Source organism: Corvus moneduloides, chromosome 1 (genome assembly GCF_009650955.1).
Source record: "Corvus moneduloides isolate bCorMon1 chromosome 1, bCorMon1.pri, whole genome shotgun sequence".
Lineage (NCBI taxonomy): Eukaryota > Metazoa > Chordata > Aves > Passeriformes > Corvidae > Corvus > Corvus moneduloides.
This window is the reverse complement of record NC_045476.1, coordinates 18,911,678-18,928,296: the sequence shown is the minus strand read 5'-3', so window position 1 is coordinate 18,928,296 and position 16,619 is coordinate 18,911,678. Positions and strand designations below refer to the sequence as shown.

At 45.4% G+C, this 16,619-nt stretch overlaps 1 protein-coding gene across 1 annotated transcript; it reads left to right on the top strand.

Moving 5' to 3' along the window:
* The first annotated feature begins 1,136 nt into the window (after positions 1 to 1,136).
* On the top strand, positions 1,137 to 13,030 carry LOC116444780 (phthiocerol synthesis polyketide synthase type I PpsC-like). The gene is given in 9 exon segments (XM_032110496.1): positions 1,137 to 1,411; positions 2,142 to 2,295; positions 3,216 to 3,376; positions 6,095 to 6,256; positions 6,259 to 6,297; positions 6,400 to 6,581; positions 6,867 to 8,880; positions 8,883 to 11,458; positions 11,460 to 13,030. Coding segments are annotated over 9 exon segments (6,396 nt in total). The 5' UTR covers positions 1,137 to 1,296; the 3' UTR covers positions 12,453 to 13,030.
* The last annotated feature ends 3,589 nt before the right edge of the window (positions 13,031 to 16,619 follow it).

Sequence of the window (16,619 nt, the reverse complement as noted above, 5' to 3'; positions counted from 1 at the left end):
TTGGTGTGAAAACTTACGACATCAAGAATTTATTACTTCAGGGAAGTAGTTTTGAGCCTTAGTCGGGGTTACTGACTAATCACATGACTCATTTTCTTTTTTCCTTTGAAAGGCGTTAACAATTTAGCATGCCCATTTAAAAAAGAAACCACACAGAATCCTATATAAATGACTTCCACAGACAGCCTATTACTCCACCCCATTGGGATGATATAAGGTAAGAGTTATATAGCTCACTGGATAGCTCTAGAGATGCCAAAGATTTGTTTTATGTTGTGATTGGAAGGTCCTTAATTTTCTATTACTTGCTATTTAAGTGCCAACTTAGGAAAAATGCTTAGAAGTACTTTTGTACAAAGTATTTTGTTGGGCTTTACAGCTTTAGTTTAGCAATTACATTAAAATAAGAAATCATACATTAAAATAGAAATCATACACAATTCTGAAAGAATTTAAAGGAAATAATTCTTGTGTCAATTTTGAATCTACCTTATTGGTAAAATGGAATTTGCTTCTAGAAAGCCAGATTCTCATCTCCTTATTTTTGCAAGGTGGCCTTTTAACTTTTTCTCTCCTAGCTAATGGAACCTGGAAGTAAATTTTTCAAAGTGTGAATCTGAGCAGTTATTTCTGATTTCACCTTTCAAATCAAACCTCCGAGAAATGATAACTCTGAATGATGTGTGGGGCTGTAAAACAGCCTCATCTCTGCTTCACTGCTGTCAGTCAGTGACTGAGAAAGGCTCTCTGGGACTTGCTGTGGTATCCCTGAGATGAGAATCTCTCCCCACTGCCAAGAATTCCCCACAAAACTTTTCTAGAGGAATCATCTCCTCTTTGTTGGTTGAAGGAAGTCCAGGAGGACTGCAGGGCTTAGAGGTGGGCATCCTAGCGAGTTCTAATTAGTTCAATTGAACTGATTCTCATCTGACAAGTTCCTTTCCCAGAATCAAGGAAAAAGAAATCATCTGTCACTTCTATACTGGGGTATTTAATTTGATCCCAAAGGGAATTCTTGTCTTTGCCATCTAATTTGTTGAAAAGATTCACATTTGTTAGCAGAGGTTAAAAAGTAAAAAGGAAGTGTCTGTGCATGAGAGAGTTTGGGGAACTAAATGGGGATTTTCCTCTAAAAGTAGAGACAAGAGGAAAAATATAGTCCAGCTCAGGTCACTTGTGGGAAGTGTCGTTTGTCGTCAGAACCAACAGTAGATGATTCAAGATTAATCAAGTTTTGAACAAGTTTGTGTGTTTGTGGGAAGTTCACCTTTTAACCGAGTATTTATGTAAAGGTAAATGCATAATTGTTTGACTGGACTGACACTACTCCTGTCTTGTGCAGCCCAGGAGATGGAGATTGAGACTGCAGAGGAAGTTGCTATTGTTGGAATAGGATGCAACTTTCCCGGAGGTGAGTCGGGGGTAAAAGCAAAGCAGGCTCTGAGTGGACATTGAAAAGCAGAGTCTTTTATTAATGTTGAAATGGAGGAAAACACCATGTTTTCCCCCTAGCAGAATCTGTTGCTTTGCTGCCTGTGGGATCTTTTTGAAAGGTGGCGCTGTGGTTGAAACGAATTGGTTTGAATCTGTCTGCTGACAGACAGACAGACAGACAGACAGAAGAAGCTGCAGTGCTGGCCGTGGGCAGGGCATTGAGCTGCACACGAAACTCATACAAAGGAGCTGGATGGGTCTGGGGTGATTTGAACTTTCTGCGTGTTCACTGGCTGGGTGATTGTGCATTGTTACAGGACTCTGCATGCCTAGGGACAGGACAGACCAGAGGCTGGACATTACCATCAGCTTTGCCTGTACCATAAACTGGTTGGGTTTTCCTCCAAGAAAGCTTCTTGCTTTATTACAGTATGTAGAATAGATGCAGTGAGATGGTAGGGAAATGGGGAGAGAAGGTGGTTAAGGATTTTGTGGGGCTCCTTTGCTTTTAGACAAGCAGTGAGGAGATCAGTGATGCTTTTTCATTTTCCTCTCACCAAAGACTGATCACTTCTTTCTGTGGCAAGTCTTCTTGAGCAGCTCTAGATTGACACGTGGGAGGTCCTTGTAGCTGATTGTGCATTTCTGAGCCTGCACGGGGAGGGGGAGTGCATAATTTAATCTGTTTTAAAAACTCTGTACAACAGGAGATGGAATTGACAATTTCTGGAAAGTCCTGGAGGAAGGCAAAAACTGCACGGTAGAAATCCCCCCCGAGAGATTTAACGCCAAGGAATGGTATGATCCAGATGACAACAAGCCAGGAAAAATATGTACAACACGAGCTGCTCTTCTCGATGAGTGAGTGTGTTACCCTGCTGCACCTCGGGTTTGTGTGGTACTTAGATATGGGTACAGCTGTTCAGGGGCTGTGACCAGTGTGAAGAATAGCAGATTACAGATTAAGGTCAGCATAAGTGTCTGTTACTTGAATTCCACATTCACCTTAAATCCTCAGGCTGTAGAGCTTCATTCAAAGGAGACGTTGACATGCACAGAAGAAATGTTATTGTCTCCTGAGATTGATACTTGGCCAGGTTGAATCACAGGACCCAGAATTAATTTACTGCTTAGTCCCATGCTAGCTATTGAATCCTGCTCTGAAATCAAGAGATGATAGAAGGCCATACAAACCTGATCTTGGGACACAAGATTGAACTTGGACTTGGTCTTTTGTAAGTATGGGCCAATTTTGAAGGTGCTTTTAAAGACAAACACACACATACACCCACTGAAAGTATTTTGAATATATTGTTGGAGAAGCATGGGTATCCCTTGAAAACACCTGAGCTGATCCTCTACCTTTTGGTTTTAAATTGTGAAGCATTGGTCTGTATTGGCTTAAAATGATGTAGAAAACAATATTTGTTTATAACTCGTTGGCCATGACCACATTACAGCAGAGGGAGTCTCATTCTGCACATTTCATGATCTGAGGAATCCAGTTGGTACTAGTGCAATAACTATAAGAATAAAAATGGGTAGGAGCGGGCTCTTACCTCTGAAATGCAGAATCATTGATAAAATGACCTATTTTGTGGTGGGACATGAAACATCTTTGGTTTATAAACATTTTCTTCTGAATTTCGGAAATGGGACCAAATGTGGCCAAACACCAGTTACTGCTCTGCTTTTCATTGCAAAAAATGCTTACTGTGAATCTAGAAGTAAAAGCATCTTCTATACGTATGTCATATCATATTCTGGTCTGTGCATTTCAGATTTAATTCATTTGACAACCACCTCTTTGGGATTAATAATATGGAAGCTGAACGCATGGACCCACAGCAGAAGTTACTGATAGAGTGCACATACAAAGCCCTGGAGGATGCAGGAGTTCCTGTAGAATCTGTCAGTGGCACCAGAACAGGTGTTTTTATTGGTAAGATGAAACTTTCACAGCAAAGAAAAGAAAACCTCACAAAGATTGGAGCACTCCTTCATAACCTTTCCATGTTATCTAGGCTGGATCTAGGCTGGATCTAGCCTGGAGATCTAAGGCTACTGTGCTATGGCACTACTGGTTACTTTTGGTAAGAATTACCAGGAGACTCTGGGAGTTCATGGTAGAATTCCTGTGTCTCTTTTGGTGCTCTTCTTCCTGTGTTCAGACACTGAAGTGAAGCAGGAAAGAGTTAAAACTGCCTCCCCAACCCAGCCCTTCTTGGGAAAGATACTCCCAAGCCAGGCTGTGACGTTTCACCCTTAAGGGGAAGGGAACACCCAGGATTCGTAAATGATGAGGTCTGCAGGAAAAGTTTTATTAATAAATTACACACTTGGCATGGAAATTGGACTGTTGGTCACTGACCTGCTATATCAGCACATGGCAGTGGGTTGTGGATAAAGAGGTAGGGTGGTAGAAAAGGGGGAAAGGAAGAGATAAAGAAAGGGAGAGAGAAAGAGAAAAGGAGTGAAAAAGAGATAACCACTCCTGATTCCAGCATCAGTCTGGCCAATGACATGTCCAGTGTCCTGGGGGCACCCCCTGGCCTAGATGGGGATACCTTTTTTATAGAGAGGTTTCCCTGCCCTGAAGACATGTTTCTCTCTTTCTATGCAAATTAGTTGTCATGTCCAGTCCCTTCTTTCAGTCTTTTCTGGAAATGCATCAGAGGCTTTGAAGGTCTTGGGTCTTGAGTGCTCTTGACCCTTCCCCTGCCCAGACTGACCTTGGGTCAATGCTTCATTCTCACTTCTGTGATGATGCTGTCTTTCATTTCTTGATGGGGACAGAGTGGTCTGAAAGTGGCCCAGCAGAAAAGAGCCTGGGGGTGCTGGTGGACAGCAGCTGAACATGAGCCAGTGTGATCCCAGGTGGCCAAGAAGGCCAGTGGCATCCTGGCCTATATCAGCAATAGTGTGACCATAGGAGCAGGGCAGTGATTCTTCCCCTGTATGTGGCACTGGTGAGGCCACAACTCAAGTCCTGTGTCCCCTTTGGGCCCCTCAATTCAGGAAGGACATTGAGGTGCTGGAGTTAAGTCCAGAGAAGTGCAGCAGAGCTGGGAAGGGCCTGGAGCATAAGTCCAATGAGGAGCAGCTGAGGGAGCTGGAGGTGTTTAGCCTGAGAAGAGGAGTCTCAGGGGTGATTTTATCTCTCTCTACAACTGCCTGAAAGGAGGGTGTAGTGATGTGGGGATCAACCTCTCCTCCCAGGCAACTAGCGACAGGATGAGAGGACATGGCCTCAGGCTGTGCCAGATTGGTTCAGGTTGGACATTAGGGAGAAATTCTTCACAGAAAGGGTGACTGGACATGGGAATCGGCTGCCCAGGGAGGTGGTGGAGTCAGCGTCCCTGGAGGTGTTAGAGGAAAGACTGGATGTGGCATTTAGTGCCATGGTCCAGTTGACAGGGTGGGGTTTGACCACATGGTGGACTCAATGACCTTAGTGGTCTTTTCCAACCCATTTGATTCTGTGGTTGTGTCTCTGGAGCAGAACAAGGAATGTTTATCCCAGAAAAGTGTTGCCCTACTTCCCCATGGTGCCCTTCTCCTCTTGTTCTTTCAACAATTCTTGGTTATTACTGACAATCCTTGGTTGGCTCCCTGGGTATCTGGCAGCCAGTGTTTGACATGTACACATTAGCCCCTTATCTTCTGGGCTTCTACACAGGCCTACCCTTTTTGCCCAGCATACTGTTTTCCAGTATAACGTTGGTTAAGGTGTTGTGGGGGTTAATATCCTTTCAAAGCAGCAGAAATCCTCCTGTGGACATTAGAATGGTACAGGGGTGCACTTGTCCAACTGCTTGTGTCAGTACCAGAAAAGTTACTGAGGAGATGATACCGAGGGCTGTTGGAAGACATTTAAAAGACAATACTAGAGGAACAGCACATTATTGCTGGTATAATCTGTATCTCTTTAAGGAGGAGTTTTCTGGGGTAGTTTGGCTGATGTGCCTATAGGGGAAATGCTTTAGATTACCTTTTAGTCTGAGAGTGCTCTTCTTCCACTGAGGGCACTATTCCTTGCTCTCTGAATACAGGTACTGCATTGTCCACATGTGGACTTGGGGATCCATGGTATTCCAAGCATAGTGTTCCCAGAAAAAGGACACAACTGCTCTCAGAGGCCCCCTTCTTCTTTTCTACTTCTTACTGGCTCACAGTGTGAAAAGTGATGATAAATACAAAGTATTGGATGTAGTTTGTGCTGTGACCTTTAACTTGGTACATCTGAGGAACTGAAGCTAATGTCTTGTACATTTATATCCAAGCTATGCTATGTGTAACTTGTTGATAACTATTCTCATAGCTGAACTAAACCACGCCGTCTCAAACTGAGATACAGGGGTCTCGGCAGGCTACAGAGACCTTAGCTGCATCACACAGTGAGCTAAGCCATCAGGAAAGGCCTGTTGTTTCCAGGGCAGGTAGGAATTTCAAGTGTTAGGTATGTTTGTGTAAGTTGAGTCCAGGGGAAATTGCTGTGAGTTTTGCCTTTGACTTGTGTTGGAGCAAAGCTTCACCATAGGAGCACGGATGCCACGTGGTTTTGTCTTAACGCTGAAAACCGAAACACGCCGTCAGGTTTCGAGCTGTACATGCCTGTTGTTGGCTTGGGTTAACTTGACACAAATCTGATGTTTTCCAGGTCTCATGAATCGAGACTATGAAATCATAACCAGCAGAGCAGTGAGTGAAATAAATCATTATGATGGTACTGGAACAGCAATGAGCATTGCTGCCAACAGAGTCTCTTTCACATTTAATCTGACTGGACCGTCCCTGACTGTTGACACTGCGTGTTCATCTTTTCTTTTGCTCTGCACTACGCCTTGCGAGCCATTAAATCAGGTAACGGACTGGAGAGATGCTGGACAATGGAATCAGGATTGCTACTGTTCCTATCTATCACCTGGGCCATCTCAACATGAGTATGTTTCTGTTTGACTCCAGGAGACTGTGAGGCAGCAATCTGTGGTGGGGTGAACTGCATCATCGATCCCCGCACCTTTGTGTCTCTCAGTAAAGCAAAAATGATCTCTCCGGAGGGCATAAGCAAACCCTTCTCCAAGAAGGCAGATGGCTATGGAAGGGGAGAAGGCTGCGGTGTTGTTTTCCTCAAACCACTGCAAAAGGTAAGGCTGCTTGTGAAGCAGCCTGAAATAAGACTGGTTGCTTGCCTGGATTTTGTGTCTTCAGCTCTAATAACTTCTTTTCCAGAGAAGTTTTTCCAATTCAAGCTTAAGATTAATGAAGCATTTCTTAAGCATTCATGCACTTCCCCTAGCATAGGAAAAGGATCCCACATTTAAAAGTTAGCATCATATTCTGTGTATTCTTGGCTTTGTTGTGGTGTTTTGTTGTCTCCTCTACAGAGAAAGCATGAGTTTATTAAAGAAATTTAACTTTTCATGGAACAGGCAAAGGAAGACTACAGCAAAATCTGGGGTGTGATAAACATCAGTGCGGTCAATCAGAACGGCAGGTCCATGACTCCGATCACGAGACCATCTCAAATAGAGCAAGAGAAGTTACTGCGTAGCATTTATGAAAGTCGTGTTGATCCCTCAGTTGTGCAGTACATTGAAGCCCATGGCACCGGAACTGCTGCTGGAGATCCTACTGAAGCTGAAAGCCTGGGTAGTGTCATTAGCAAGAACAGGTCTTCCCGAGTTTCCATTCTGAAAATCGGTTCAGTGAAAGGAAATATTGGGCACACGGAATCGGCTGCTGGAGCAGCCGGGTTGATCAAAGTGCTCCTGATGATGCATCATGGAAAGATTGTTCCCTCCTTGCATTACTCGAAGGAGATGAGCAGCATCGATGCAGAGAAATTAAACCTTGCCGTGGCCACAGCTGTAGAGCCCTGGGAAGAATCCAGTGAGTACGGAAGAGTAGCTGGCATCAACTGCTTTGGATTTGGAGGAACCAATGCTCATGTTGTAGTCAGGCAGGTGAAGCAGCCAGAGGCTCTTCCTGCCTTTAAGAAGCCCCTGGAATTAGTTCTGCTGTCAGCAGCATCCCGTAGGTCCCTCCAGATGGCAATGGCAGATACAGCTGAGCAGCTGAGCACAAGGAGCTCTGTAACTCTCCCAAGCCTGGCCTATACATCTGCCTGCAGAAGAAGCCATGCCAGCTACAGGTACCGAAAAGCGTTTGTCACAAATTCCCTCCAACACTTGCAGCAAGAGCTTAAGTTGGCGGCGAGCACTGAACCTGCCATGTCCAAGGTGGAACCACAGCTGGTGTTTGTGTTCTGTGGCAATGGTGTCACGCTGCAGGAGTTCAGTGAGGCACTGCTGAGCTCAGAGCCAGTGTTCAGAGACAAGTGTAAGGAGATAGAAGACCTTTTTCAGGAGCACGCTGCCATCAGCCTCCTGCCAGGGAGAAATCGTAGCTCAAAGGACTTGTTGAATCCAGAGCTTTCCCAGCCCTTGCTGTTTGCCCTGCAGGTTGCTGTAGCTTCCCTCCTGAAGCACTGGGGTATTAAGCCCATTGCTGCTGTTGGCCACTCAGTGGGGGAAGTTGCTGCTGCACATATTGCTGGCTACCTTTCGCTGGCAGATGCAGTCAAAGTCATTTATCACCGGAGCAGGCTGCAGGCAAAGACTGCCAGTGGCAGAATGTTGGTGGTTGGAAACATCCCTGTTGAAGAGATTGCTGAACGCCTGCATCCCTATTCGGGAAAGGTGTGCATTGCTGCTTTCAACAGCCCCGTTTCCTGCACCTTGTCTGGGAGTGTAGGCACTGTGGAAGCTGTCCAGAGAGACTTAGCTGAAGCTTTCAGACAGAGAAACATCTTTCTTCATGTTTTAAATGTTCCAGTTGCATACCACAGCCCCAGCATGGATATGATCCTCGGGGAGCTGGAAGAAAAAATAGAGCCTTTAGAAAAGCAGAAGGGGGAGATTGAAGTGATTTCAACACTGACTGGTGTGGCTGCATCTGAAAACGACTTTATTCAGGGCGGATTCTGGGCGCAGCATACACGTGAGCCTGTTGCTTTCACACAAGCCATCCAAAGTGCAGCCAGAGGCAGGGAAAACGTGGTGTTTGTGGAAATAAGTCCTCACCGAGCATTGCAGCGAAGCATAAAGGAAACTCTAGGAAAAGGCACAAAGGTGATGTCCTCTTTGCAAACGGATGTAGAATATCAGACGCTCTTCACTCTGGTAGGAAATCTGTTTGAACTGGGGTATAATCCCAACTGGCAGCACTTTTATAACGGGTATCAAAGTGTTCCGGTGGCCATTCCACGATACCAGTTTGATCGCCAAAAACTCATGGCCTGTCTGGATATCCACCAGCAAGCAAACCAAAGAGGTGTCAGCGCCAGTCATCCTTTGATTTATGGCATAAACAGTGACAATGTGGAGTTTGGCTGCCTGGTGTCCCAGGACACAACGCCATACTTATATGAGCACAAGAACAATGGGTGGCCTTAGTCCCTGGTGCTTTCTATGTGGAGCTTGGTCTGGCCTCTGTGATGAGCAACTCAAGGCCTAAAGTGCCTCTGAGCACTTGCCAGCTGAGTATCAGTTTTTCTGCGCCGTGTGTTCTCACACAGAGTTCCCAAGTGCTGAGTATCAAGCTGAGTCCGCAAAAAGCCATGACAACCTTTGAGGTTCTCTCTTCCTCCAGCGCGGTTTATGCTGCTGGCCAAGTGGCAAAGCAGCCTGAAACTGTGGTGGAAGAAAGCAGCATCTCCTTCCCAGCCATCTATCGAAGATGCAGGTCAGTGATTAGCAGAGAGGAGGTTTATGAAGCACTGTCTCAGGTTGGCTTTCAGTATGGCTCCATATTCAGGCAGCTCAGTGATGTGCATTATTGCCAGGAGCTAAAGGAAGCTATAACCAGCATAAAGGTGAATGAGGAGACCGTCAGAGACATGTACAGCTACTGTATCCACCCAGTGCTGCTCGACTGTTTTCTGCAGATGACCGCTGTCTTGACCTCAAGGACATTCCAGTCCAGAGCAGGCTTTCCCTCAGGGATAGGCAGCCTGGTGGTGCTCCGCCCACTGGAGGAAGAAATGATGATATATATGAGAATGAGCAAGTCCACTGGAAACTGCCTTGAGGTCTGTGGATGCTTTGTGGGCAAACACGGCTCTGTTTTGGCTGAGCTCAAGCGTGTTGCCATCACTTTTGTGAAGGAAGCGTCTTCCAGAGACAATGAATTCCTGTTTGAAAACAAGTGGAAAGAAGTCTCTCTTTCACAGACAATTGGACATCTGGGGTTTAAGCCCAGAGTCGTCGTGTTTGCAGACAGATTTGGGATAGCTGAGCAGCTCAAAAAGTACTTGCATCCTGCTTCGAGATATGTTATGTATGAAGACTGGGAATGCCTTGTGGAAGGCCAGACACAGAATAAAATGAGAGCAGAGGTTGAGGCTTATGATGAAATCCTCTTCCTGTGGGGAATTCAAAAGTTAAATGAAGACTTCCCAAGGGAAGCGGTAGATCAGTTGGCAAAGTGCTGTGAAGCCTATCGCCAGGTAGTGGTGGCACTAAGAGAGAAGACATCCCACTGTTCCATCAGAGTGATCACCTACAGAACAACGGAGAGATATGTGGACCACGTTAACTGTGGGTTTGCATTATATGGCATGACCAGAACTTGTATTGTTGAAGTTCCAGAAATCACATTTCAGTTGATTGACCTCAGCTCTTCCACCTCCCTGGACATCTCAGTGCTAGCAGATGTTCTTGTTAAATACAAAGGTGGGGACTATCCAGAAGTTTGCATCAGCCAGGGAAGGATTTATGTGTCCGAAATCAGACGCACACCTTTTGTAGATGCAGATTACAACCAACCCGTAAGATCTCTCCAGAAATCACAAACGTTCACTTTGTACACTTCTGATGCGTACGCAGCAAAAGACTTGTCTGGGGAATTATCCACTGGCACTGCTACTCAGCTGGACAAAGAGAGTGTTGAAATTCAAGTGGATAAAATTTGTCTCCACTCAGAAGATTATTTTCCCATTAGTGTTTCTAGCTGCAACTTTGGTAATACACTGTATTGGAACTCACAAGCAGGAGACAGGCACAGACTTTTAGCTCTTGATTTCAGTGGCACAGTCACTGCAACAGGCATTGACGTGAGAAAAGTGAAAGTGGGAGATCATGTGGTTTCATGTTATCCCACTGCTGCGTCATCCAGAGTTCAGATTCCAGCAACAGTTTGTTTCAATGCAAAGAAATTCCCTTTCCTCCAGAGTGTTCCTTGTGTGTCATACTTCATCATTGCATGGGAAATTTTCACTCAGAGGTTACCCAAGGGGAAACATGGCAGAACTTTGGGTATTATAACTACAGAGCCATCATCGGTTTTGTGCCACGTTCTTTCTGCAGCAGCAGAAGAAATGGGTTGGAGGACAGTCCTTGCAAAGCCCGCTCCTAACGTATTCCAGTATATCAACCTGTGCAATGCCCTTGTTCTTCTTCCTCCAGTGAACAGACTGTCTTTGGAGGATCTGGCCCATATGTACTTTCTTAAAGATGTGGTGATGGTGTGTGGCAATCAACAGTCCGAATGTATCCAGAATGTCAGTGAAATTGATCATGAAAACATCAGCTTTCATGTCCTTGTTGTTTCCAGCCTCTTCCGGAAAGCATCTCTAAAGGAATTGCACAAGACTGTACATGCCTGGGTCAGTTCCATGGATATGAAACAGTTTAGACATCTCTCGGGTTCTGTTTTTCAGCAGACGGAGAACTTTGAAGGGCTAAACTCTGTGATGTCCTATTTTACCTGCACTTCTGTTCCCCTTGCTGTCCTGAGAAGGCAGAAGGACATCAGTGTGCTTTCAGATATCCCGTTGTACGAGCCCCAGAGGCAGCTGTTCAAGCAGAACGCTGTTTATGTGGTAGTCGGGGGGCTCACTGGACTTGGCTTTGAAACGGTGAAATTCATAGCCGAGAATGGAGGAGGGTGTATTGCAATACTCTCCAGGAGAATTCCCAGCAGCGAGAAGCAAGAAGAGATGAGGGCTTTGCAGCAGCAGTACAAAGGGAAGCAAAGTAGTGTCTGTGCAGTGTGACGTGACTTTGACCGGTGATGTTGAGAAGGCTTTCCAGTCCATTGCCAACACCTTTGTGGGGAGTCCCGATCAAGGTGTATTCCAAAGTGCTGTTGCTTTGCACGATGGCCACCTTGAAGTCCTGAGGCTGGCTGACTTTCACAAAGTGCTGAGCCCAAAGGTCGCAGGGACCCTAAATCTTCACTGGGCTACCAGAGGCCAGGAGCTGGACTACTTTGTGTGCTACTCCTCTGTTACTTCCTTTCTGGGCAATGCCACCCAGACAAACTATGCAGCTGCAAACTCTTTCCTGGATCTCTTCTGCCTCTACCGGAGGAACTGTGGGCTTTCAGGCCAGGCCATTAACTGGGGTGCTTTGAACCTTGGCATTCTGCTCAATCAAAGCCACATTCAGAGCATCCTGGGATCCAAGGGCATAGACATTCTGCAAGTGCATGAAATTCATGAGTATCTCAGGAAGACCTTACTTATAAACAACCCTCAGCAAGCTGTCGTCAAATTGAACTTTCAAGCTTTGTATCATCATGTTTTCACTCGGATTATTTCACTCAAAAGTCGCTTTGTATCACTTATGTCAGAAGATTTCAGGAACAAGATTGGAATCCCTGAGGAAACTGAAGTCCCAGAGACTGCCTTTCTCAAATCCGAGGACTACATCACCTCATTGGTGAGTGACCTCACAGGAGTGAACGCAGATGAACTAACCATGAATACACCACTTTCATCTTTGGGCATAGACTCTATGTTAGCTATGACAATTCAGAACCGTGTCTTTCAAGAGAGAAAGGTGGACATACCTCTTGTGAAACTGCTTGATCCTCACACAACCCTGTCAAGTTTAGTGGTAGTTTTGGAAGAAACAAGCAATGCAAATGGAACAGTTGAAAAGAAGAATGCTGCAGTTGAAAGTGCAGAAAATGAGACCTTGCTAGAGGTGTCTTCTTATTCAGGAATTGTATAACTTGACAATACTGAGACCCTTTGTAGCATCTCAGAATGTGTCATTTTGGACGGGGTAGGACATCTGGTGATGCTGAATGTCCTCTTCTGCATTGACCCAGAAAACCCACACCAGGTTCTTCTGCCATTATTCTGCTAGCTGTGTTAATTTCAGTCAATTGTTTGACTTTTTGCTTTCAATGTCTTTTACCTTAATTTTCAATAGTTTTAACTGGAAATATGTAGGTAAATACCTACATATTTTCACTGTACATTGCATTTTTAAACTCTATTCAAGTTTTGATGAAAATTGTTTATTTGCACCTTTCAGCGGTAAGTATATAAAGCTGCATGAGCTTATCATATTTTTGTCATATTCTATTCTTAAAATATAATTATTTTTAAAATATTACTAAATATTTTGAAATACAGGCATCTTTTTGAAAGTCTGATGTGAATTTCAAAAACCTAGTGTTTTGCTTATGTCTTCAAAAATATTAACAATTTATCAATTGTTTCCAATTGTGAGGCATACAGTAAAGTAAATGTTTTTTGTTATTAATTAACCAATTTTTATGAAAGCCCAAATAAACAACAATAGCAAAAAAGTTTTTAAAAAAACAAACCTGAAGTGTATCTTTATCTTATTTGATTTTTTTTTGTCCCTAATCTGCTCTCCTACTTTAAATTTTTGTGACTCTAATACCTGCCCTGCTTTTGTTCCAGTGAGAAAATACAGACTTGTCCCCAAAGACACTGAAGGAAACTTTGTTTAGTCTCTTAATATGGGAATAGGGTGTTGTACTATTTCTCCCTTATTATGATGAGTTGTCCCTTGCAGTTCTGGTAGTATTTCCAATGAGTGGAGTATCCATGGTCTATGATGTCTCCCTGAAACCAACTGATCTCCAGACTGAAAAGTTCCCTTGGTCTCTCTTAGCTCTGGTGCTGCAGCCCCAAAGATCTTGGTGGCCTTATGCCAAATGTACTCAGGCTTATCTATATCCTTCTCATAGTGGAAACCCCAGAATTGGACCAGGGTTCTAGATGTGGTGTAATGAGTCAAGTGTGGTGGAGTGATGGTGCACGTTACACCAGTGTGATGCAAAGAGTTCCCTGCCCAGCTGGCTGTTGGCTTTCACTGCTGTCAGCATGCACAGTGAACTTGTGTTTAGTTCACTGCCCATCGGGATCCCCCAGTCCTTTTCATCGAGGCTGCTCTGCAGCCAGTCAGTCCCTGGACTGTAATGCTGAGTGCTTTGCCTGTCTCATGTGTAGAATAGGTGGAGGGGGGGCTAAGCCATCCCAGGTGCAAGGCCTTGCATTCACCATGGTTGGAAATAATGAAGATTCTGTAAAGCTGTTTGTCCCTCTGAATAGTGGCCCTCCCTTTCAATGAGCCAAATGCTCTCACCTAACTTGATGTTGGCTAGGCTGTTAATAAAGAGCCTGCAGGGTGCTGCTATTGGCTCACTGCCAGATGGACTTGGCACAGCTGATATCACCCTTTAGGCCTGGCAGTCCAGTGAATATTCCACCCAGCTTATAGTCGTCTTTTTCAATCTATCTATCATCAATTTGGCTACAAGGATGCATTGGGACACTGCCGAAAGTCTTTGTGGAATCAAGGTGCATAAAAACTCTCTCTCCTTAGTGTTTTCATTCTTCAACGTAATCAGGCTGGTCAGGCTGTAGGGTATGCCACTGTCCTGGAGGAACGTCTGCTGAGATAAGGAGATTGCTCAATCTCCCAGCAGGACCCCCTCTGGGAAGGCAGCTACTCTGCAGTTACGGCGAGAAGAAGACAGACCCAGAATCCTCTGGGAGACCCTATGCAGATTCTTTGTAGCCCATTGGCCTTTACCCTCTGACACCCACCTCCTGTATCCCTATAAAGCCAGCCCCCTGCCCCTACGGGGGCAGAGAGAGTTGCTCGTCCCTGGCTCCCCTTCGCCAGAGTACGGACCAATAAAGCTGCCTCGTGCGGAACAGCTACACGAGCCTCTCGTCTCTCCCTGGTCCGGCCTGGAGGCTGCCCTGCAGAGCTGAGCTGAAATCATGAGCTGACAATCACTAAAGAGCTGACAGCTTCTGCAAGGGCCCTCCTAGGCAGCAGCTGAGGGAAGACACCGGGCCTCGGGAAGGCGATTCCTTTTGGGACCATCTCTCCAGACCAGTCACAGCTTCCTCGGTCAGAGCTATTGACCCTACACCAGCTGTCATAGTCAGCTACCGTATCTCTGTGGAACATCCATGATGGTTGTTCCTAACCACTTCTTTGTTCATGTCCCTTACTACCTGAGTCATTCTGAGTTTATGGTTCTGTATGGGCAGAGATCCTTCTGACCTTGCTCAAACATTTGGAGGGAAATACAGTAATGAAGTGAGGAGCAGTTAACTCTATATGTATACATATACATGTGCAGAAAGGCACAGGGAGGATTTCAAATCCAGAGTGCTTCTGCTGTGGCAGAACCTGACCAACAGCCAGGCAAATCACAAAGCAGAGAAACACACATTTGTTGTACTTTTTGTCTGTGCTGCTCCCTGTGCGAAAACACAAGAACTGTGCAGCACTGATGTCAAGGTCAAAGCAGTAATCTAACAGGGCTGATTTGCACAGCAGGAGTAGCTAAAGGTATGTTAGACATATGTTAAGTGTATGACAATCTCTTACAGCTGTCCATGTTGCACAGTTGTGACTGAACCTATTGATTTCAGCCTTTATACAGACAGGTCTGATTCTGAGAGACTGCAGCACCTACTTTGGCTGGCTGCAGCCAGTACTGCTCTTTGGCTTTCTTTCACCAAAGCAATAACTGCCCTGTCAGTACTGTGAAATCTCTTATCTCTTCTACATGTTTTGCTTTTGACTGCTTCTGTGAATCTGCCATAAATGTCCCAAAGGTCAGAATATTTGAACAAAAACAAGATCATTGCCAGCCTCCAAAAGTACAGTGAGAAACCTAATCTCGAAAGATGCTCTGGCAAAGGGATTTTCAGCTGTATCCAGGTCGATTAGAATTAGCAGTTTGTATTGCAGGGTAAGGCAGCAATGGCAGAGCACTGACTACTCTTTCATTTGTGTCTGATAAATACATAGAAAATATTACCAGAAAAATAGCCTGGAAAATCCACACAGATGACACAATAGCTCAGAGATATGTTTGATGTCCTGAAGGCAACAACCAGCTGGAGGAGAAGGCAAAGATATCCACAAGCAACAAAATGGACTGCAAAAACATAGAAACAACCTACAGAACTGTAAGAGCAGTGAGAAAGTCCTGAGTCCTGTTCTGTACTACCAAACATCATAAATGGAACAGATAAACAGGCCTTTGCAGTCCTTGCATATGCCTCTGAATTCACAGAATTGCAGAGTGGGTCAGGTTGGAAGGGGCCACAGTGGGTTGTCTGGTCCAAACTCCTTGCTCAAGCCAGGTTATCCTAGAGCACATGGCACAGGATTGTGTCCAAAGGGTTCTTGAATATCTCCAGCAAGGGAGACTCCACAACCTCTCTGGGCAACCTGTTCCAGTGCTTGGTCATGCAAGCAGTAAATAATCTTTTCCTCATGTAAAAAGTGGAACTTTCTGTGCATCAGTTTCTGCCTGTTGCCTCTTGTCCTGTTGCTTGGTACCACCAAGCAGAGCCTGGATCCATCCTCTGACACCCTCCCTTCAGTTATTACAGACATTGTTGTGGTCTTCTCGCAGTTGTCTCTTGTCAAGGCTGAACAGGCCCAGCTCCCTCAGCCTTTCCTCATAAAAGAGATGCTCCAGTCCCTTAATCATCTTTATCACCCTCAGCTGGACCCACCCCATTAGCTCCATGTATCTCTTGTACTGAGGAGCACTCCAGACACAGCACTCCAGATACGCCTCACCAGGGCTGAGTAGAGGGGCAGGATTACCTCCCTCAACCTGTTGGCAATGCTCTTTCTAATGCAGCCCAGGATCCCATTGGCCTTCTTGGACCCCAGGGCATGCTTCTGGGCTCATGGACAGTTTGTTGTCCTCCAGGACCCCCAGGTCCTTCTCCGCAAAGCTGCTTTCCAGCAGGTCAGCCCTGAGCCTGTGCTAGTGCAGAGGGTTATTCCTCCCCAGGTGCAGGACCCTGCACTTACCCTTGTTGAACTTCAGACAGTTCCTCTCTGCCCATCTCTCCAGCCTGTCAAGATCCCTCTGAA